The following is a 21,530-nucleotide window of genomic DNA, read 5'->3' as shown; positions in this document are numbered from 1 at the left end:
GTGACGACTGTGCTGAAGCGAGCTCAGTACTCTTCAGAACATAAATATGCATTCATAACAACACAGCAAGGGCTACATTTACAGCGAGCCAGCATAGCGTGTGAGGGGATATAGAGAGTGAGCGTGTGGTACAGGAGACAGGGAGAGACAGCACTGTCCACCGGCTCAGGACGGGGGCTGGATGTGTGTTAGAAAGAGTAATACTGCAATCATATGTGTGTGTGTGTGTGTCAGCATCTCTGTGTGTGAGTGTGACTCAGAGTGTGTGTGTGTGTGTGTGTGTGTGTGTCAGCATCTCTGTGTGTGAGTGTGACTCAGAGTGTGTGTGTGTGTGTGTGTGTCAGCATCTCTGTGTGTGAGTGTGTGTCAGCATCTCTGTGTGTGAGTGTGTGTCAGCATCTCTGTGTGTGAGTGTGACTCAGAGTGTGTGTGTGCGGCTGTCTAGGCTTTGACTTTTTGCAGCACGGTCTCCCAGAGGGACAGGAGTTTGGTGCTGAGCTCCGCGGTGTAGGGCTCCACCTTCTCGCGCAGCCCCTGGGTGAGGGGGACGATACTCTGCTTGACCTCCTCCAAGGCCTGGCTCAGTTTCCCGCGGTACTCTTCTGTGTAGGGGGCTACTTGCTTGCGGAAGTTCTCGAGTCGCAGGTCGACCTTCTCCTTCAGCTCCTTTGTCAGCGGGGCCAGATGCACGCGCAGCTCCTCCACGTTGGTCTTCACCTTCTCGCGCAGGACCTCGGCGTGGGGCTGCAGCTTCTCTCTCAGCTCCTGGACGTTCTGCTTGGCTTTCTCCAGCTGCTCCAGAGCCAGCGGGGCGAGCATGGCCTTGTACTCTTCCACGTGCTTCTGAATCTTCTCACGCACCTCCTTGGAGTAGGGGGCCACCTTTGCTCTCACGTCCTCCAGGTCTGCCTTCAGCTGTGCGCGGAGCTGCTCCGTTTGCTGCAGAATCTGGACGGTGACCTCGTCGGAATAGGGGGCCAATTCCTTCGCCCCTTTCTGCACGTATTGACTGAGCTGCGCCAGGCTCTCAGAGACCCTTACGCTGAGGGACACACAATGCACAAACAGGTTAGATTTCAGGTCACTGTACTGCGTTATAGAGGCACAGGGGGCAGTGTTACTCCCTCGTGATGCTCGCTAGAGGAACAGTTTTTTTGGTTTGCTTACCCATACTGCTTTCCCAGCTCGGTGCTCTCGACCTGGTCGATGGTGCTCTTGGCTAGTTCCCGCACCTGGCTGACGTAGGTCATCAGAGAGGCTCTCAAATCCTCAAGCTGGCTGGGGGGCTCGTCCGCCTGCCACAGGAACCGGGCATGACTGCCTGCGGGGAGCACACAGCAGGGGTTACTGGAGTATACTAGGAATGGGGTAACTGGGAAAGAGGCCTGTACAGGAACCGGGCATGACCGGGCATGACTGTGCATGGTATACCGGTGTACACTGGGACACGAGAGAAGAGTGTTCTGGAAAGACTGACGCAGATTTGTGATCAAGCCCCTTACCTGTGATGAACAGGAGAGCGAGAGTGACAGCTACAAGCTTCATGATGGTCTTGTGTCAGCACCTAGAACAGAGCAAATCAATCTCAGGCATTGTACATCACTCAGGGAAACATGAGCTCTAATGTACTATACAGGTAAAAGCCTGCAAGATGAATACCAGCAGAAATTAGAGAAATATCTTAATTGGACAATTCCAGTGAGAAACACAAACGTTGTGCTGACCAACAATCAGCTTCATGTCAGTTGAGTCTGAGCTAATTGCAGTGCACTCTGTAGTGTAAAACGGGTCAGACTGACAGTAAAATATCTAACTTTATACATCTGTGTATTGATCAAATATCTTCAACATCCTTGTACCAAGTCGAGTATGAAGAGGTCTTTCATTTAAAAACAATGTTCTGATAGTCAGGATTACTGCTAATCAAGGGCTATGAAACCAGCCAGGTGAATTGAATTAGTCCTTTCAAGTTAGATCCATTGAAGACAAGAATGATGTAAAAACACTTCAGCGTGCAAAGAAAGCTTCTTAAACAGGAGGAGTCTTTTCTTTCTACTGGTCAGTGGGATGGTTCCCAGTCCGCCTTGCTCCACGTGTTCAGATCAGCTAAAGCAATGAGCCGGATCTTCTGATTCATTCGCTGCAATTGGAACGCATGCAGCTCAAGTTATTGTGCTTGAAGTGGACTAACCCACAGGTACCCTGCACCTGTTTGTCACTGATCTGCAATCACAACTAACCCACAGGTACCCTGCACCTGCCTGTCACTGATCTGCAATGAAAACAAACCCACAGGTACCCTGCACCTGCCCATCACTGATCTACAATCACAACAAACCCACAGGTACCCTGCACCTGCCTGTCACTAATCTGCAATGAAAACAAACCCACAGGTACCCTGCACCTGCCCATCACTGATCTACAATCCCAACAAACCCACAGGTACCCTGCACCTGCCCATCACTGATCTGCAATGAAAACAAACCCACAGGTACCCTGCACCTGCCCATCACTGATCTGCAATGAAAACAAACCCACAGGTACCCTGCACCTGCCCATCACTGATCTGCAATGAAAACAAACCCACAGGTACCCTGCACATGCCCATCACTGATCTACAATCACAACTAACCCACAGGTACCCTGCACCTGCCCATCACTGATCTACAATCACAACAAACCCACAGGTACCCTGCACCTGCCCATCACTGATCTGCAATGAAAACAAACCCACGCCACTGAACACAAGCTCCTGTGATCAGATGCTTATAAAACTACCAGGAAGAACAGAGCCCTGAATATCCTTGTGAAGGAATGAACCAGACCCAGAATGAGAGTAGCATTCATTGCATTTGTGTGAAGTGAAAATAATCCTGAAAGCATTCTCGCTCCAGCCTGACATAGTAATCTATTTATTTGTTTGTTTTATTTAGCAGACACCTTCATCCAAGGCAATTTACAGAGACTAGGGTGTGTGAACTATGCATCAGCTGCAGAGTCACTTACAACTACGTCTCACCCGAAAGACAGAGCACAAGGAGGTTAAGTGACTGGCTCAGGGTCACACAGTGAGTCAGTGGCTGAGGTGGGATTTGAACTGGGTACCCCCAGGTTACAAGCCCTTTTCTTTAACCACTGGACCACACAGCCTCCTATTCTATAATCTAAACACTGTCAATCATTCTGAAATCACCCAGCATAGTATTAACCTCTTCCAAGCTTCCCACTACAGTTTCTCCTCCTGCCTGCCTCGCTGGTACAAGACTGCAGTGTCTGTAAGGCTGTTGCTAGTTTCTTACAGCTTCAAGTTAGCAGTAGTTTCTTAAAACATCAGGCTACCCTAGCAAGTCTTCTCACATGGAGAAACGTAGAGGCTGTCTTACCTTTCCGGTTCTGCAGGGGAATGTCTTGCTGAGCCCTCAGACCGCGGTGTTTTATAGCTGCTGTCTGGTGGAATTAGCCCTGTGCTGAGCACTGGCTGATTATTTGGAAGTTCGTGTTCAAGGGTCACGGCTCCAGCACTGTTTGGTAATTAGTGCTTGTGTAAACAGAATCCTCAAGATGGACCCACACCCACCCTGCGCAGGAACACGCTGTGCTGGGCAGAGGCAGGGGCAGGTCAGCAAGGGCAGAGAGCAGCCCAGTCACTGGGTTCCCTCTGCTTCACACAAATCTATTGATATTTACAAAGCATGGCTCATTTTTAATCCAATCAAACTCCAAACAGCTCTGCTGTGCGGTTTGGACATTTGACAGTAATAAAGTATTATAGCCTTGCTACAACTGGCAGCCTGCTCTCCACAGTGGGATTATTAGACAGCGGCTTCATTAATATTTGTTTTTCAAAGGCAATGCATAATCAATGCAATGAAATTATTGATGAACCAATTTTTGTCCCATGCCTGTGGTAGGCATTGATTAAGGGTCCATGCAGTTACCTTGCTGGTACCTTTAGTGGTAAATTCAATTGTTTTCTAATGTTTATTGTGAATTCTGTTTTTAAAGCAGAAATATTTTAAATGCGGATCTCATGAAACCTTCAGAAGCTAAACTTTCCAGGAAAACGTTTCATTGGAATTTGCGGGTCAATAAAGGTTTTTAAACCCTGAAGAGTAGATATGAGAACCTTTGTCCGGTCGTAAGCACCTCCCCCAGCTGATTCCCCCAGTGTGTGTGTGTGTGTGTGTGTGAGAGCCGGGTGATTGTGTGTGTGTGTGTGTGTGTGTGAGAGAGCTGGGTGATTGTGTGTGTGTGTGTGTGTGTGTGAGAGAGCAGGGTGATTGTGTGTGTGTGTGTGTGTGTGTGTGTGTGAGAGAGCCGGGTGATTGTGTGTGTGTGTGTGTGTGTGTGTGTGTGTGTGTGAGAGAGCAGGGTGATTGTGTGTGTGTGTGTGTGTGTGTGTGTGTGTGTGAGAGAGCAGGGTGATTGTGTGTGTGTGTGTGTGTGTGTGTGTGTGTGTGAGAGAGACGGGTGATTGTGTGTGTGTGTGTGTGTGAGAGAGCAGGGTGATTGTGTGTGTGTGTGTGTGTGTGTGAGAGAGCAGGGTGATTGTGTGTGTGTGTGTGTGTGTGTGTGTGTGTGTGTGTGTGTGTGTGAGAGCCGGGTGATTGTGTGTGTGTGTGTGTGTGTGTGTGTGTGTGTGTGTGTGAGAGAGCAGGGTGATTGTGTGTGTGTGTGTGTGTGTGTGTGTGTGTGAGAGAGCCGGGTGATTGTGTGTGTGTGTGTGTGAGAGAGCAGGGTGATTGTGTGTGTGTGTGTGTGTGTGTGTGAGAGAGCCGGATGATTGTGTGTGTGTGTGTGTGAGAGCCGGGTGATTGTGTGTGTGTGTGTGTGTGTGTGAGAGAGCAGGGTGATTGTGTGTGTGTGTGTGTGTGTGTGTGTGTGTGTGTGTGTGAGAGAGCCGGGTGATTGTGTGTGTGTGTGTGTGTGAGAGAGCAGGGTGATTGTGTGTGTGTGTGTGTGTGTGTGTGTGTGTGTGAGAGAGCCGGGTGATTGTGTGTGTGTGTGTGTGTGAGAGAGCAGGGTGATTGTGTGTGTGTGTGTGTGTGTGTGAGAGCCGGATGATTGTGTGTGTGTGTGTGTGTGTGTATCCGTGATGGCACCCACCTGGACTGGGAGGGCAGTGTGAATCTCTGCCAGTATTGATGTGCTGAGCAGGCACGGCCGCCCCCTCACAGGTCAGCCTTGACCAGTATCCGCTGTGGAAATTAACAACCGGACTTTATTGGATCCTTGTAATCATTGAACAATGCAAATATTGAAACTGCCAGCATGAGATAGGAGGAAACTGCCTCAGCCAGCATCCACACCTGAACAAGGCGTTTGTCTGGATCTCATCCCAAGTCAGGGCAGAGCTGACCCAACACAGTCCAGCAGGGCTTCCAAACTGTGGGCCGCGGGAGCAATCACACTCTGTGTATTTGTTTCTATTCATAGTGAAAAGCAGCGCCGGCGGCAGCTGAAACTAGAAAAATAAAGCGTAGCAAGGCAGTATTGGCAGACTGTCAATCAAAGCAGAAATTCACAAATCAGAGCTCACAGATTGCCTGCCTGTAGGCGGGATGTCGAGCGAGGGCTCTGACAAGAGAGCAGCGTGAAGGTCATGTGATCGCTCTGCTAGCAGATGTAAAAGTGGGTTCAGTATTAATACAATTACAATATGTCCACTCCGCTACCACAGAATACGTTTTGTAAAGTATAAAGAACACAACAGGCAGCTGCAGGAGTTTGAATGCGTTTGTACCGCGGGCTCAGCTTTGAGGAGCTGGAATGGGTTTGTACCGCGGGCTCAGCTTTGAGGAGCTGGAATGGGTTTGTACCGCGGGCTCAGCTTTGAGGAGCTGGAATGGGTTTGTACCGCGGGCTCAGCTTTGAGGAGCTGGAATGGGTTTGTACCGCGGGCTCAGCTTTGAGGAGCTGGAATGGGTTTGTACCGCGGGCTTAGCTTTGAGGAGCTGGAATGGGTTTGTACCGCGGGCTCAGCTTTGAGGAGCTGGAATGGGTTTGTTCTTTAGTAGAAACGTTTTCATACTAACTTTTGCACTTGACAACATTCATTTAAATTCAATGGATGCCTCTGATGGATATGTTCAAACTCATAAATCTTACACACGGTAATTGATTTGTTAAAATGTTTGGATATGCTGCTATTGTATTGATTACTGGCTCGTTCACAGTCGTCTTAAAAAAACGCTAGAATAGGTTTTGTTGGAAAATAATAAGAATAAATAAATAAATAAAAACCGTTGCACTTTCTTGTCTGATGACCAAGAAAAATAACTGCATTTCTAAAATGTTCAATTATACAAAGATACCGAAGTTAAAGGTTGGATAAAAACGCCTGTTTAGTTTTTGCAATTTGTTTTATATACTAAAAGTGTTTTTTAAAAATATATTTTCACTCAGTGCATATTCTGTGTGATTTCCATCTTTCACAATATTTATTCAAATGAATAAAGGACAGTTTAGATTAGGTTTATTTATAATGTTACAGGTTTAAACATATCAAAGGTTTTTAATTTGACGTTTTCTCAAGGAGTGCTAATAGTGGTCCGCAGTGCAGCATGCTGCTGAACAGATGAGCCTCGGGTAAAAGAGATTGGGAACGCGTGCAATACACTACAATGCAGCTCTTCATATAATTCAATGTGTGTGTCAGTACTGCAGTTCCACAGGTGAGGGACTGTGTGTCAGTACTGCGGTTCCACAGGTGAGGGACTGTGTGTCAGTGTGTGTGTCAGTACTGCGGTTCCACAGGTGAGGGACTGTGTGTCAGTACTGCGGTTCCACAGGTGAGGGACTGTGTGTCAGTGTGTGTCAGTACTGCGGTTCCACAGGTGAGGGACTGTGTGTGTCAGTGTGTGTGTCAGTACTGCGGTTCCACAGGTGAGGGACTGTGTGTGTCAGTACTGCGGTTCCACAGGTGAGGGACTGTGTGTCAGTGTGTGTCAGTACTGCGGTTCCACAGGTGAGGGACTGTGTGTCAGTGTGTGTCAGTACTGCGGTTCCACAGGTGAGGGACTGTGTGTCAGTGTGTGTGTGTGTCAGTACTGCGGTTCCACAGGTGAGGGACTGTGTGTGTCAGTACTGCGGTTCCACAGGTGAGGGACTGTGTGTCAGTGTGTGTGTGTGTCAGTACTGCGGTTCCACAGGTGAGGGACTGTGTGTCAGTGTGTGTGTCAGTACTGCGGTTCCACAGGTGAGGGACTGTGTGTCAGTGTGTGTGTGTGTCAGTACTGTGGTTCCACAGGTGAGGGACTGTGTGTCAGTGTGTGTGTCAGTACTGCGGTTCCACAGGTGAGGGACTGTGTGTCAGTGTGTGTGTCAGTACTGCGGTTCCACAGGTGAGGGACTGTGTGTCAGTGTGTGTGTGTGTCAGTACTGTGGTTCCACAGGTGAGGGACTGTGTGTCAGTGTGTGTGTCAGTACTGCGGTTCCACAGGTGAGGGACTGTGTGTCAGTGTGTGTCAGTACTGCGGTTCCACAGGTGAGGGACTGTGTGTCAGTACTCCGGTTCCACAGGTGAGAGACTGTGTGTCAGTGTGTGTGTGTCAGTACTGCGGTTCCACAGGTGAGGGACTGTGTGTGTCAGTACTGCGGTTCCACAGGTGAGGGACTGTGTGTCATTGTGTGTGTCAGGACTGCGGTTCCACAGGTGAGGGACTGTGTGTCAGTACTGCGGTTCCACAGGTGAGGGACTGTGTGTCAGTACTGCGGTTCCACAGGTGAGGGACTGTGTGTCAGTGTGTGTGTCAGGACTGCGGTTCCACAGGTGAGGGACTGTGTGTCAGTACTGCGGTTCCACAGGTGAGGGAATGTGTCAGTACTGTGGTTCCACAGGTGAGGGACTGTGTGTCAGTACTGCGGTTCCACAGGTGAGGGACTGTGTGTCAGTGTGTGTGTGTCAGTACTGCGGTTCCACAGGTGAGGGACTGTGTGTCAGTGTGTGTCAGTACTGCGGTTCCACAGGTGAGGGACTGTGTGTCAGTGTGTGTGTCAGTACTGCGGTTCCACAGGTGAGGGACTGTGTGTCAGTGTGTGTGTGTCAGTACTGCGGTTCCACAGGTGAGGGACTGTGTGTCAGGACTGCGGTTCCACAGGTGAGGGACTGTGTGTCAGTGTGTGTGTGTCAGTACTGCGGTTCCACAGGTGAGGGACTGTGTGTCAGTGTGTGTGTCAGTACTGTGGTTCCACAGGTGAGGGACTGTGTGTCAGTGTGTGTGTCAGTACTGCGGTTCCACAGGTGAGGGACTGTGTGTCAGTGTGTGTGTCAGTACTGCGGTTCCACAGGTGAGGGACTGTGTGTCAGTACTGCGGTTCCACAGGTGAGGGACTGTGTGTCAGTGTGTGCGTCAGTACTGCGGTTCCACAGGTGAGGGACTGTGTGTGTGTGTGTGTCAGTACTGCGGTTCCACAGGTGAGGGACTGTGTGTCAGTACTGCGGTTCCACAGGTGAGGGACTGTGTGTCAGTACTGCGGTTCCACAGGTGAGGGACTGTGTGTCAGTGTGTGTCAGTACTGCGGTTCCACAGGTGAGGGACTGTGTGTGTCAGTGTGTGTGTCAGTACTGCGGTTCCACAGGTGAGGGACTGTGTGTCAGTGTGTGTGTGTCAGTACTGTGGTTCCACAGGTGAGGGACTGTGTGTGTCAGTACTGCTGTGTCAGTGTGCGTGTGTGTCAGTGTGCGTGTCAGAGTCGAACGACCCTTACCCTAATCATCACTCAAGGATACAAGCAGTGACCAGTCACAGTCGAGAAGCTGAGGAGGTTGGAATTGCACTTTATTCATCATGATCCCACTTTCCAACTAAAAGACGACTTGAAAGTGATCCAAACATCGGACTAGACAGCATTGGAAACGCTTTTGCTTTTTTTGCTGTTTTTCTTATTTATTTTTTTTAAATCCAACATAAATGAAGAGAATAAAAAATAAAAATAAAATACTTTCAACATTTCAGAAAAAAAGAAAAAAAAAACAGAAGAAATCTAGCAAAGAATCTGAATATACATTGAACACAGACTGCGTGTGTTGAGCACTGAGATACAAAGCAAGGGCTGGAGCAGACGAGTGGAGGTGCACTGCGGGGGCTGCTGAACAAGGCTGTGGTTTAGTCTGCTGTTGTACTGCGTGACTCCCGTACAGCACTTACAGTGTGTGTGGGACTCTAATAAACAATCCAGTCCAGGGAGGGAGGGTATGTTCACTGAGTTTGCTGTCCAGCGCTCTCCTCTCTTGTCAGGGTGGGGAGGGGAGGGGAGGGGATATGTTCACTGAGTTTGCTGTCCAGCGCTCTCCTCTCTGTCAGGCTGGGGAGGGGAGGGGAGGGGGGGGTATGTTCACTGAGTTTGTTGTCCAGCGCTCTCCTCTCTGTCAGGCTGGGGAGGGGAGGGGAGGGGATATGTTCACTGAGTTTGCTGTCCAGCGCTCTTCTCTCTGTCAGGCTGGGGAGGGGAGGGGGGGGTATGTTCACTGAGTTTGCTGTCCAGCGCTCTTCTCTCTTGTCAGGGTGGGGAGGGGAGGGGGGGGTATGTTCACTGCGTTTGCTGTCCAGCGCTCTCCTCTCTTGTCAGGGTGGGGAGGGGAGGGGAGGGGATATGTTCACTGAGTTTGCTGTCCAGCGCTCTCCTCTCTGTCAGGCTGGGGAGGGGAGGGGAGGGGGGGGTATGTTCACTGAGTTTGTTGTCCAGCGCTCTCCTCTCTGTCAGGCTGGGGAGGGGAGGGGAGGGGATATGTTCACTGAGTTTGCTGTCCAGCGCTCTCCTCTCTTGTCAGGGTGGGGAGAGGGGAGGGGAGAGGATTATGGTCACTGAGTTTTTATCGACTCCCAGAAGTCCTTCAGATCACAGAAGAGATCACACCAGTCTTTCATTGTGCAGATCCAGAAAGACTCTCAAGACTGGCCTTTCAAAAGCATCAGTCTGTACACTTTAGAGTTTAAAGAGAAAAATAATTACAGCCTCCCCTTCAAACATCAAACAAAAAACAGAAGCGCGTGTTTTTGGGATAATTACTGTATCATTAAAATAACAAAAGCAGAATATTATGACTTTACAAATATAAAGCACGCTGTTTAAATGGAAAGGTAGAATGAACTCATTGTTACTGGCACAAGGAAAACAAGCAGGAGTCACAAATGATCAGTCATCAAAGAGGAAAATACTCTGAACAACAGGTGCAGGTTACAACTCAAACAGAATCTACTTCTTAAAACACATACTTCCTTTTGAATAATAACATTTACAGAACAGAGTAATAATAACAATAATAATAATAATAATAATAATAATCAGAATCATAATTCCTACATAAACGAGCAAAGAAACTGTAGAAAAAAAAAAGTAGGAAAGCCTGTTTTTGTTTTTTACATTTATAAAGTCTATAAGCAGGTTTTATGAAAGGAAATCAAATGGGATCAATGCAATTCCACTGGAGACAACGACAATGAAGGACACAAAAAGCGGACTGCACCCCTGTTAGGCGATCAACTGGGAAATCTGGGCGTCCCAGAGGGATCAAAAGAGGTCTGACTCAGACCTCTGAAAAAAACAATTCTTGACATTTTAGAAATTGTGCCTGTCCTTTCAGGGATATGCATCGCGGACTGGCTGCCATCCGGATGTGAAGAACAATCGGGCTCCCTCAGCAAGAACAGCAGGTCCTCCTGAACTACCTGGAAACAGAGCTACTGCTGCACAGAGGAGTGCTGTGACTCCTCACGACACACACAGCCTCCTCTGCTGGACAGCAGCGTGACTGTGCGCTGTGTGTCTGAGACTCCGCGTGTGCTGTGTGTGTGTGGCAGCAATCACGTGCATATGTATGAACTTTGGCATTTGACAGTACAGTATGTGTAGGTGGAATATTGTGAGTGAGTGAGTTTGTACTTGTAAGTCCGTGTGTGTGTGTGTGTGTGCTGGGGGGTACGGGGTGTTAACAGCTTGGCCTGACTTGACTGAGGGCAGGTTATCCAACCACACCAATCAGGGTGGAGGACAGAATCGTCCACGCCCAATCAGGAGAGCCGATATCCTGTCACGTGACGTCTGTGCATTCCTGGGTTTGGTCTGGATTCCCTTTTTAAATTTCAAATCCTTGATTCTCTCTCTCGCTCTTGTAATTTCCTGAATAGCTGATGCAGGCAGACATGGCAGTTAGAACACACTGTAGATTGACGTACAGACTGGAGCTATGAAATCCAACAAGAAAAGAAATACAATGGCTGTTTGGCGTGATGCTGCTAGATACTGTTGGCTGAAATGGACCTTTAGAAACTCAAGGCTAGAGCCACCTGTGGGAGAGAAGAGAATGGGACTCATCACGCTGCTCTGCACAGCTGCAGTGTGCACCATCCAGTCCCATCAAACACTGCAGTGTTTCAGGTACAGCTACACATCCACCAGTATGTCACTGATTCACACTGTTAGAGGGGCACCTTGTCCTTGACTCACATTTATTACTTCAAACTGCCATCGAGGAATCCTAAATGCTGGGGCGAAGCTATACACGCACACACACGCACGCACGCACTATCTCACGCACGCACACGCACAGACTCTCACGCACACACACGCACGCACGCACTATCTCACGCACGCACACGCACAGACTCTCACGCACACACACGCACGTGCATTCACACACACACGCACTCTCACGCACGCACACACACTCACACGCACACACACACTCACATGCACACACTCTGACACACACACACACGCGCTCACCTCTCCACAGCTACACCCCTGCCTGTTCCATGCTGTAGGGCAGGTCCGGGTGCTTGTAGCTCAGAAGCATGTCGCTGGTGCAGGAGGAGGGGTAGCAGGAGCTGTTGAGCTGCTGACTGTCCTCCGTGTCCTCCCCACACTCTGAGAGAGAGACAGAGAGAGAGCGAGAGAGAGATAGAGCGAGAGAGAGAGACAGACACAGAGAGAGGGAGGGAGAGAGAGACAGAGAGAGAGACAGAGAGGGAGAGAGAGGGAGACAGAGGGAGAGAGAGACACACAGAAAGAGAGAGACAACGTGTTAATATCTCAGTGCTAATATCTCAGTGTTAATATCTCAGTGTTAATATCTCAGTGTTAATACCTCCGTGTTAATATCTCAGTGTTAATACCTCAGTGTTAATATCTCAGTGTTAATACCTCCGTGTTAATCTCTCTTAAGAACATAAGAAAGTTTACAAACGAGAGGAGGCCCCATTCAGCCCATCTTGCTCGTTTGGTTGTTAGTAGCTTATTGATCCCAGAATCTCATCAAGCAGCTTCTTGAAGGATCCCAGGGTGTCCGCTTCAACAACATTACTGGGGAGTTGGTTCCAGACCCTCACAATTCTCTGTGTAAAAAAGTGCCTCCTATTTTCTGTCCTGAATGCCCCTTTATCTAATCTCCATTTATGACCCCTGGTCCTTGTTTCTTTTTTCAGGTCAAAGAAGTCCCCCGGGTTGACATTGTCTATACCTTTTAGGATTTTGAATGTTTGAATCAGATCACCGCGTAGTCTTCTTTGTTCAAGACTGAATAGATTCAATTCTTTTAGCCTGTCTGCATACGACATGCCTTTTAAACCCGGGATAATTCTGGTTGCTCTTCTTTGCACTCTTTCTAGAGCAGCAATATCCTTTTTGTAACAAGGTGACCAGAACTGAACACAATATTCTAGGTGAAGTCTTACTAATGCATTGTAGAGTTTTAACATTACTTCACTTGATTTAAATTCAACTTCTCACAATATATCCGAGCATCTTGTTAGACTTTTTTATAGCTTCCCCACATTGTCTAGATGAAGACATTTCTGAGTCAACATAAACTCCTAGGTCTTTTTCATAGTTCCCTTCTTCAATTTCACTATCTCCCATATGATATTTATAATACACATTTTTATTGCCCGCATGCAATACTTTACACTTTTCTCTATTAAATTTCATTTGCCATGTGTCTGCCCAGTTCTGAATGCTGTCTAGATCATTTTAATACCTCAGTGTTAATACCTCCGTGTTAATACCTCAGTGTTAATATCTCAGTGTTAATACCTCCGTGTTAATATCTCAGTGTTAATATCTCAGTGTTAATACCTCAGTGTTACTATCTCAGTGTTAATATCTCAATGTTAATACCTCCGTGTTAATACCTCCGTGTTAATACCTCCGTGTTAATACCTCCGTGTTAATACCTCAGTGTTAATACCTCAGTGTTAATACCTCAGTGTTAATACCTCCGTGTTAATACCTCCGTGTTAATACCTCTGTGTTAATACCTCCGTGTTAATACCTCTGTGTTAATACCTCAGTGTTAATACCTCAGTGTTAATATCTCAGTGTTGATATCTCCGTGTTAATACCTCCGTGTTAATACCTCCGTGTTAATACCTCCGTGTTAATACCTCCGTGTTAATACCTCTGTGTTAATACCTCAGTGTTAATACCTCAGTGTTAATATCTCAGTGTTGATATCTCCGTGTTAATACCTCCGTGTTAATACCTCCGTGTTAATACCTCCGTGTTAATACCTCCGTGTTAATACCTCAGTGTTAATACCTCCGTGTTAATACCTCAGTGTTAATACCTCAGTGTTAATGCCTCCGTGTTAATACCTCAGTGTTAATACCTCCGTGTTAATACCTCCGTGTTAATATCTCAGTGTTAATACCTCAGTGTTAATATCTCAGTGTTAATACCTCCGTGTTAATACCTCCGTGTTAATACCTCTGTGTTAATACCTCTGTGTTAATACCTCCGTGTTAATACCTCTGTGTTAATACCTCAGTGTTAATACCTCTGTGTTAATACCTCTGTGTTAATACCTCCGTGTTAATATCTCAGTGTTAATATCTCAGTGTTAATACCTCCGTGTTAATACCTCCGTGTTAATACCTCAGTGTTAATACCTCCGTGTTAATACCTCCGTGTTAATACCTCCGTGTTAATACCTCTGTGTTAATATCTCAGTGTTAATACCTCCGTGTTAATACCTCCGTGTTAATACCTCCGTGTTAATATCTCAGTGTTAATACCTCAGTGTTAATACCTCAGTGTTAATATCTCCGTGTTAATACCTCCGTGTTAATACCTCAGTGTTAATACCTCAGTGTTAATACCTCCGTGTTAATACCTCCGTGTTAATACCTCAGTGTTAATACCTCCGTGTTAATACCTCAGTGTTAATACCTCCGTGTTAATACCTCCGTGTTAATACCTCCGTGTTAATATCTCAGTGTTAATACCTCAGTGTTAATACCTCAGTGTTAATATCTCCGTGTTAATACCTCCGTGTTAATACCTCAGTGTTAATACCTCCGTGTTAATACCTCCGTGTTAATACCTCCGTGTTAATACCTCTGTGTTAATATCCCGCACTCACCCTCATCCTCCGGGTTCTGCAGCTGCTGGCTTCCTGTGAGAGATGATTGGCTGAGGATGACATCAGACATGCGGGCGGAGCTAAGTGCCTTTCCAGCCAATAGGCTCATGCCAGACATGGGCTCCACCTGGTCCTGTGGAGAGGAGAAGAGAGGAGCGACTGGGGAGTGAGACTGAAAGACAGACAGGCAGAGAGAAAGAGAAACAGACAGCCTGGTTACTCACATAGGCATCGTCGCAGTTCTGGATGGTGTGGTGCCTCTGCAGAGACCCGCGGGTCCTGTAAAGCTCGCTGGCGGCAGGGCGGGGCGAGTAGCTCACTCCATTGTGATCAGGCATCTCCATGGCCTGCACAGGGGTCCTCCTGTCCATGCGCTCTCCTGACACTGATTCTTCAAAGAGAGAAGCAGACAGGAGAGGAGCGGTGAGGTGAGAGATGAGTTTAACAGAGTTTGCATTGGAGTCTCTACCAACAATGTATTGCAAACCTCCAGCCTCTACTATGAGATCTGGTGACATCTGTTTTGATACTGGCTTCATTTTGAGGCTACGAACTTAAACATGGTAAAAGCACAGCGGCTTGTTGGTTTACTGACGTTTCTTTGTAAATAATAAAACTGCTCACAATAAAAACCTTATCTCAAGCATGTGTGTGACACTGTTCATGAGATAAGCTTCAGGTATTTGCAAAACAGCATTCACAGATAATGAAGCAACAATCCAAGCCAACCAAGCAGGCTGTAGCCAGACGCAAAGCTCACTGTCCCTTCAGACAGGAAGCGAGGGTGGGGAGGGGTGAACACAAAAAGAAACGCCAACAGATTGCCCGGCAAACACGACTCAAGATTCCCACAAAACATCTTTCTACAATATAAAGTGAATGGAGGCAACCCCAGAACAGAACAGGTTAGAGCAGCCAACCGGGTGTTTGATAGAAAAAACTATCAATTACAAAGGACTGATTCCTAGTGCATGTGACGCACAAACTAGTGGAGTTCAGGGGCCGCGCTTCATGGGAGGAGAGAGGAGGTAGAAGACGCAGGAAACGCAAGCTGAGCCCCTGGACTCCTCCTTACCTCTGTTGCTGGAGCTGCCCCGCACGAAGCCCTGCCGATTCGGGGCCCCGTACTGCTGCGCGGGGTTCAGGGGGGCCCCCAGTAGTGTGTCCGAGTCCCCACTCAGCAGCAGTGCGCTGTCCTGGCACCCCGCTTTGGTCAGTGCTCTGTCCGGGTAGCCCTGGGGCTGGGGGCTCTCCTCCTCCTCCATGCTCTCCGAGTGCTGAAGGGAGGAGGGGTGAGAGGGGGGGCCGGCCGAGGAGAAGGCTGCGTGGGGAGGGGGGCAGTCCTGGGACTGGATCTGCAGCAGGTGGTGGGAGTGGGGGTTAGGGTGGTGGAAGGGGGAGGCTGCCGAGGAGGGGTCCTGGCACTGCTGGAAGCCCCCCACTGACCCCCTACCTGCCACCCCGTCCCCCTGGCTCATGTGCCTGAGCAGCAGCATGTCATTGTAGTCCCGCTGCTGCTGTGGGGCTCTGCCTCCCTGCCTCTTCAGCAGCTGTGCCAGGTCTGCAGCGGGCAGTCGCAGGTCCCCTTGCCCAGTGAGGGAGTGCCGGGGAGACAGCAGCCCCTGCAGAGTGTGTGTGATGTGCTGCTGGGGCCGGTACTCAGGAGGGTTGGGAGAGAGCAGAGCCTGCTGTAGTGCGGAGGCTGCCACATAGACCCCCTGCCCCTGCTGCTGCTGCTGCTGCTGCTGCTGGAAGCTCTGGAAGGGGTCCAGGGTGGGCATCTTCAGCGAGGGGGCCTGCAGGAACGGCCCAGTGCCCTGGCTGTAGGTCTGGGCCACCGCGCGGGCGTTCTCAGGGAACAGGTGAGGGTGCAGGTGAGTCTGGTCATAGCCCGTCGACGAGGAGAAGCGACCCAGGCTCCTGCTGTGGAAGCACAGAGGAAGAGATAATACACTGACCCATGCAGAGGTGTAATACAGAGGAGAGAGGTGATACAGAGAGGAGATACAGAGAGGAGATACAGAGAGGAGAGAGGCGATACAGAGAGGAGATACAGAGAGGAGATACAGAGAGGAGATACAGAGAGGAGAGAGGCAATACAGAGAGGAGAGAGGGGATACAGAGAGGAGATACAGAGAGGAGATACAGAGAGGAGATACAGAGAGGAGATACAGAGAGGAGATACAGAGAGGAGAGAGGAGATACAGAGAGGAGATACAGAGAGGAGATACAGAGAGGAGAGAGGAGATACAGAGAGGAGAGAGGAGATACAGAGAGGAGATACAGAGAGGAGAGAGGGGATACAGAGAGGAGAGAGGTGATACAGAGAGGAGAGAGGAGATACAGAGAGGAGATACAGAGAGGAGAGAGGAGATACAGAGAGGAGATACAGAGAGGAGATACAGAGAGGAGAGAGGAGATACAGAGAGGAGAGAGGAGATACAGAGAGGAGATACAGAGAGGAGATACAGAGAGGAGAGAGGGGATACAGAGAGGAGAGAGGTGATACAGAGAGGAGAGAGGAGATACAGAGAGGAGATACAGAGAGGAGAGAGGAGATACAGAGAGGAGATACAGAGAGGAGATACAGAGAGGAGATACAGAGAGGAGAGAGGAGATACAGAGAGGAGAGAGGGGATACAGAGAGGAGATACAGAGAGGAGAGAGGAGATACAGAGAGGAGAGAGGAGATACAGAGAGGAGAGAGGAGATACAGAGAGGAGATACAGAGAGGAGATACAGAGAGGAGAGAGGAGATACAGAGAGGAGATACAGAGAGGAGAGAGGGGATACAGAGAGGAGAGAGGTGATACAGAGAGGAGAGAGGAGATACAGAGAGGAGATACAGAGAGGAGAGAGGAGATACAGAGAGGAGATACAGAGAGGAGATACAGAGAGGAGAGAGGAGATACAGAGAGGAGAGAGGAGATACAGAGAGGAGATACAGAGAGGAGATACAGAGAGGAGAGAGGGGATACAGAGAGGAGAGAGGTGATACAGAGAGGAGAGAGGAGATACAGAGAGGAGAGAGGAGATACAGAGAGGAGAGAGGGGATACAGAGAGGAGAGAGGCGATACAGAGAGGAGATACAGAGAGGAGATACAGAGAGGAGAGAGGGGATACAGAGAGGAGATACAGAGAGGAGATACAGAGAGGAGATACAGAGAGGAGATACAGAGAGGAGAGAGGCAATACAGAGAGGAGAGAGGGGATACAGAGAGGAGATACAGAGAGGAGATACAGAGAGGAGATACAGAGAGGAGAGAGGAGATACAGAGAGGAGATACAGAGAGGAGATACAGAGAGGAGAGAGGAGATACAGAGAGGAGAGAGGAGATACAGAGAGGAGATACAGAGAGGAGATACAGAGAGGAGAGAGGGGATACAGAGAGGAGAGAGGTGATACAGAGAGGAGAGAGGAGATACAGAGAGGAGATACAGAGAGGAGAGAGGAGATACAGAGAGGAGAGAGGGGATACAGAGAGGAGAGAGGTGATACAGAGAGGAGAGAGGAGATACAGAGAGGAGAGAGGGGATACAGAGAGGAGAGAGGCGATACAGAGAGGAGATACAGAGAGGAGATACAGAGAGGAGATACAGAGAGGAGAGAGGGGATACAGAGAGGAGAGAGGTGATACAGAGAGGAGAGAGGAGATACAGAGAGGAGAGAGGGGATACAGAGAGGAGAGAGGCGATACAGAGAGGAGATACAGAGAGGAGATACAGAGAGGAGAGAGGGGATACAGAGAGGAGAGAGGAGATACATAGAGGAGAGAGGGGATACAGAGAGGAGAGAGGCGATACAGAGAGGAGATACAGAGAGGAGATACAGAGAGGAGATACAGAGAGGAGAGAGGTGATACAGAGAGGAGAGAGGAGATACAGAGAGGAGAGAGGAGATACAGAGAGGAGAGAGGAGATACAGAGAGGAGAGAGGCGATACAGAGAGGAGATACAGAGAGGAGATACAGAGAGGAGATACAGAGAGGAGAGAGGGGATACAGAGAGGAGAGAGGTGATACAGAGAGGAGAGAGGTGATACAGAGAGGAGAGAGGGGATACAGAGAGCAGATACAGAGAGGAGATACAGAGAGGAGATACAGAGAGGAGAGAGGGGATACAGAGAGGAGAGAGGTGATACAGAGAGGAGAGAGGTGATAAAGAGAGGAGAGAGGGGATACAGAGAGGAGAGAGGCGATACAGAGAGGAGAGAGGGGATACAGAGAGCAGATACAGAGAGGAGATACAGAGAGGAGAGAGGGGATACAGAGAGGAGAGAGGTGATACAGAGAGGAGAGAGGTGATAAAGAGAGGAGAGAGGGGATACAGAGAGGAGAGAGGGGATACAGAGAGGAGAGAGGTGATACAGAGAGGAGAGAGGTGATACAGAGAGGAGAGAGGAGATAGAGAGGATATACAGAGAGAAGGGAGGTGATAGAGAGGAGGGAGTGATACAGAGAGGAGGGTGATACAGAGAGAGACGGGGGGTACCTGTGTGCCTCGGCGCTGTCTGCGCTCAGCTGCTTGCCCAGCACACGGTGCCCGCTGACTGCCAGTGAAGCCATGAGGCTCTGCTGCCTTTGCTGCTGCTGCTGAATGTGGAGGTGTGGGGGTCCCTCACAGGGCACCCCTGCCTCCTGAACCTGGATAGTCACCTGCTGCGGGGGAGGGGCCGGCGCCATGGAAACACCACGGGGCATGTTTGAAGGGGGAGGAGCCATGCCCACACGCGGCAGGCCAGGGGGAGGGGGGGTGTTACTGGACTGCTGGAACAAAGCAGCGCTGTGTGATGGCATGCCTTGGTACTGGGAGGGAGAACCGGCTCCTGAAAGAGGTGAGAAAAGAACACACGCATCAACTATCTGATCAATGAGCATACAGCTAACCCTGCTCACTGTGACTGGACTATACAGCTAACCCTGCACACTGTGACTGGACTATACAGCTAACCCTGCTCACTGTGACTGGACTATACAGCTAACCCTGCTCACTGTGACTGGACTATACAGCTAACCCTGCTCACTGTGACTGCTGGACTATACAGCTAACCCTGCTCACTGTGACTGCTGGACTATACAGCTAACCCTGCTCACTGTGACTGGACTATACAGCTAACCCTGCTCACTGTGACTGCTGGACTATACAGCTAACCCTGCTCACTGTGACTGCTGGACTATACAGCTAACCCTGCTCACTGTGACTGGACTATACAGCTAACCCTGCTCACTGTGACTGGACTATACAGCTAACCCTGCTCACTGTGACTGGACTATACAGCTAACCCTGCTCACTGTGACTGGACTATACAGCTAACCCTGCTCACTGTGACTGGACTATACAGCTAACCCTGCTCACTGTGACTGGACTATACAGCTAACCCTGCTCACTGTGACTGGACTATACAGCTAACCCTGCTCACTGTGACTGGACTATACAGCTAACCCTGCTCACTGTGACTGCTGGACTATACAGCTAACCCTGCTCACTGTGACTGGACTATACAGCTAACCCTGCTCACTGTGACTGCTGGACTATACAGCTAACCCTGCTCACTGTGACTGGACTATACAGCTAACCCTGCTCACTGTGACATCTGGACTATACAGCTAACCCTGCTCACTGTGACATCTGGACTATACAGCTAACCCTGCTCACTGTGACTGCTGGACTATACAGCTAACCCTGCTCACTGTGACTGCTGGACTATACAGCTAACCCTGCTCACTGTGACTGCTGGACTATACAGCTAACCCTGCTCACTGTGACTGGACTATACAGCTAACCCTGCTCACTGTGACTGCTGGACTATACAGCTAACCCTGCTCACTGTGACTGGACTATACAGCTAACCCTGCTCACTGTGACATCTGGACTATACAGCTAACCCTGCTCACTGTGACATCTGGACTATACAGCTAACCCTGCTCACTGTGACTGCTGGACTATACAGCTAACCCTGCTCACTGTGACTGCTGGACTATACAGCTAACCCTGCTCACTGTGACTGCTGGACTATACAGCTAACCCTGCTCACTGTGACTGGACTATACAGCTAACCCTGCTCACTGTGACTGGACTATACAGCTAACCCTGCCTCCCTCGCTTGTGAGAGGGTCTTCACAAGGTCACATACCGTGGCTCTGCAGCAGGCCTGTGCTTCCAGGGGGGGGGCTCTGGTTGGGCTGCCTGAAGAGGTGGTTGCTGGGGTGGGTGGGGGGCGGGCTGGAGGGCTTGATCCGCAGCCTGCGAGACGAAAGGAGACAAGGAAACAAACACACAGTCAGATACACAGCAGGGGAGCCAAACCAGCTTAGATCCAATTAAAACAAAAATCAGGAGAACGTTTCACGGTGTGATTCTCTACATGCAGTGGACACTGACCTCTGCAGCTGGTGTGTCAGCAGGCTGGGCTGGTTCTCTCCGTGTTGTCCCATGGACATAGCCTGCAGAGGAGGGGAGGGCTGAGTGGAGCGAATGCATTCCTGCAGCAGCAGAGAAACACAGTAAAACACAAGGACGTGATCAACACATCTCAGACAGTACTTCACACAGTCGAGGGCAAGCACCTGCATTTGCTGGTGTAGGATCTGGTGATGTTGCTCTTGCTGGTACAGTATGTGCTGATGCTGGGTGTGCTCCAGGAGCCGCTCATCCAGGGATGCAGCATACATCTTCCGGAGCTGCTCACACTCCTGAAACACAGAGACACAGAGAGAGGGGCTCACACTCCTGAAACACAGAGAGAGGGGCTCACACTCCTGAAACACAGAGAGAGGGGCTCACACTCCTGAGACACAGAGAGAGGGGCTCACACTCCTGAAACACAGAGAGAGGGGCTCACACTCCTGAAACACAGAGAGAGGGGCTCACACTCCTGAGACACAGAGAGAGGGGCTCACACTCCTGAAACACAGAGAGAGGGGCTCACACTCCTGAAACACAGAGAGAGGGGCTCACACTCCTGAAACACAGAGAGAGGGGCTCACACTCCTGAGACACAGAGAGAGGGGCTCACACTCCTGAAACACAGAGAGAGGGGCTCACACTCCTGAAACACAGAGAGAGGGGCTCACACTCCTGAAACACAGAGAGAGGGGCTCACACTCCTGAAACACAGAGAGAGGGGCTCACACTCCTGAAACACAGAGAGAGGGGCTCACACTCCTGAAA

At 49.5% G+C, this 21,530-nt stretch overlaps 2 protein-coding genes across 3 annotated transcripts in view; both read right to left on the bottom strand.

Moving 5' to 3' along the window:
- Window positions 1–272: 272 nt before the first annotated feature.
- Window positions 273–3,487, bottom strand: LOC117969558 (apolipoprotein A-I-like). Its single transcript, XM_034917479.2, has 4 exons — window positions 3,384–3,487; window positions 1,503–1,564; window positions 1,168–1,321; window positions 273–1,042 (listed from the first exon to the last, which is right to left on the bottom strand). The coding sequence occupies exons 2-4, from the start codon at window positions 1,543–1,545 to the stop codon at window positions 442–444; spliced, it is 798 nt and encodes a 265-aa protein (XP_034773370.2). The 5' UTR covers window positions 1,546–1,564; window positions 3,384–3,487; the 3' UTR covers window positions 273–441.
- A 5,272-nt stretch (window positions 3,488–8,759) lies between these two features.
- LOC117968823 (serine/threonine-protein kinase SIK3-like) overlaps window positions 8,760–21,530 on the bottom strand; it is a 65,538-nt gene continuing 52,767 nt past the window's right edge. Inside the window, exons 17-25 of one of the 2 annotated variants that reach the window (XM_059009576.1) lie at window positions 20,927–21,052; window positions 20,742–20,842; window positions 20,494–20,603; window positions 18,852–19,185; window positions 15,435–16,282; window positions 14,584–14,750; window positions 14,360–14,492; window positions 11,728–11,868; window positions 8,760–9,925 (exon numbers count right to left, since the gene is read on the bottom strand). In XM_059009576.1, coding sequence (XP_058865559.1) covers window positions 11,738–11,868; window positions 14,360–14,492; window positions 14,584–14,750; window positions 15,435–16,282; window positions 18,852–19,185; window positions 20,494–20,603; window positions 20,742–20,842; window positions 20,927–21,052 — 1,950 coding nt within the window. In that variant the 3' untranslated portion in view covers window positions 8,760–9,925; window positions 11,728–11,737. Of the gene's footprint in view, window positions 11,289–11,727; window positions 11,869–14,359; window positions 14,493–14,583; window positions 14,751–15,434; window positions 16,283–18,851; window positions 19,186–20,493; window positions 20,604–20,741; window positions 20,843–20,926; window positions 21,053–21,530 lie in introns of both variants that reach the window. The other variant, XM_059009575.1, reaches the window with a different exon arrangement.

Source organism: Acipenser ruthenus, chromosome 39, assembly GCF_902713425.1.
Source record: "Acipenser ruthenus chromosome 39, fAciRut3.2 maternal haplotype, whole genome shotgun sequence".
NCBI lineage: Eukaryota > Metazoa > Chordata > Actinopteri > Acipenseriformes > Acipenseridae > Acipenser > Acipenser ruthenus.
This window is presented reverse-complemented; position numbering and strand designations above follow the sequence as displayed.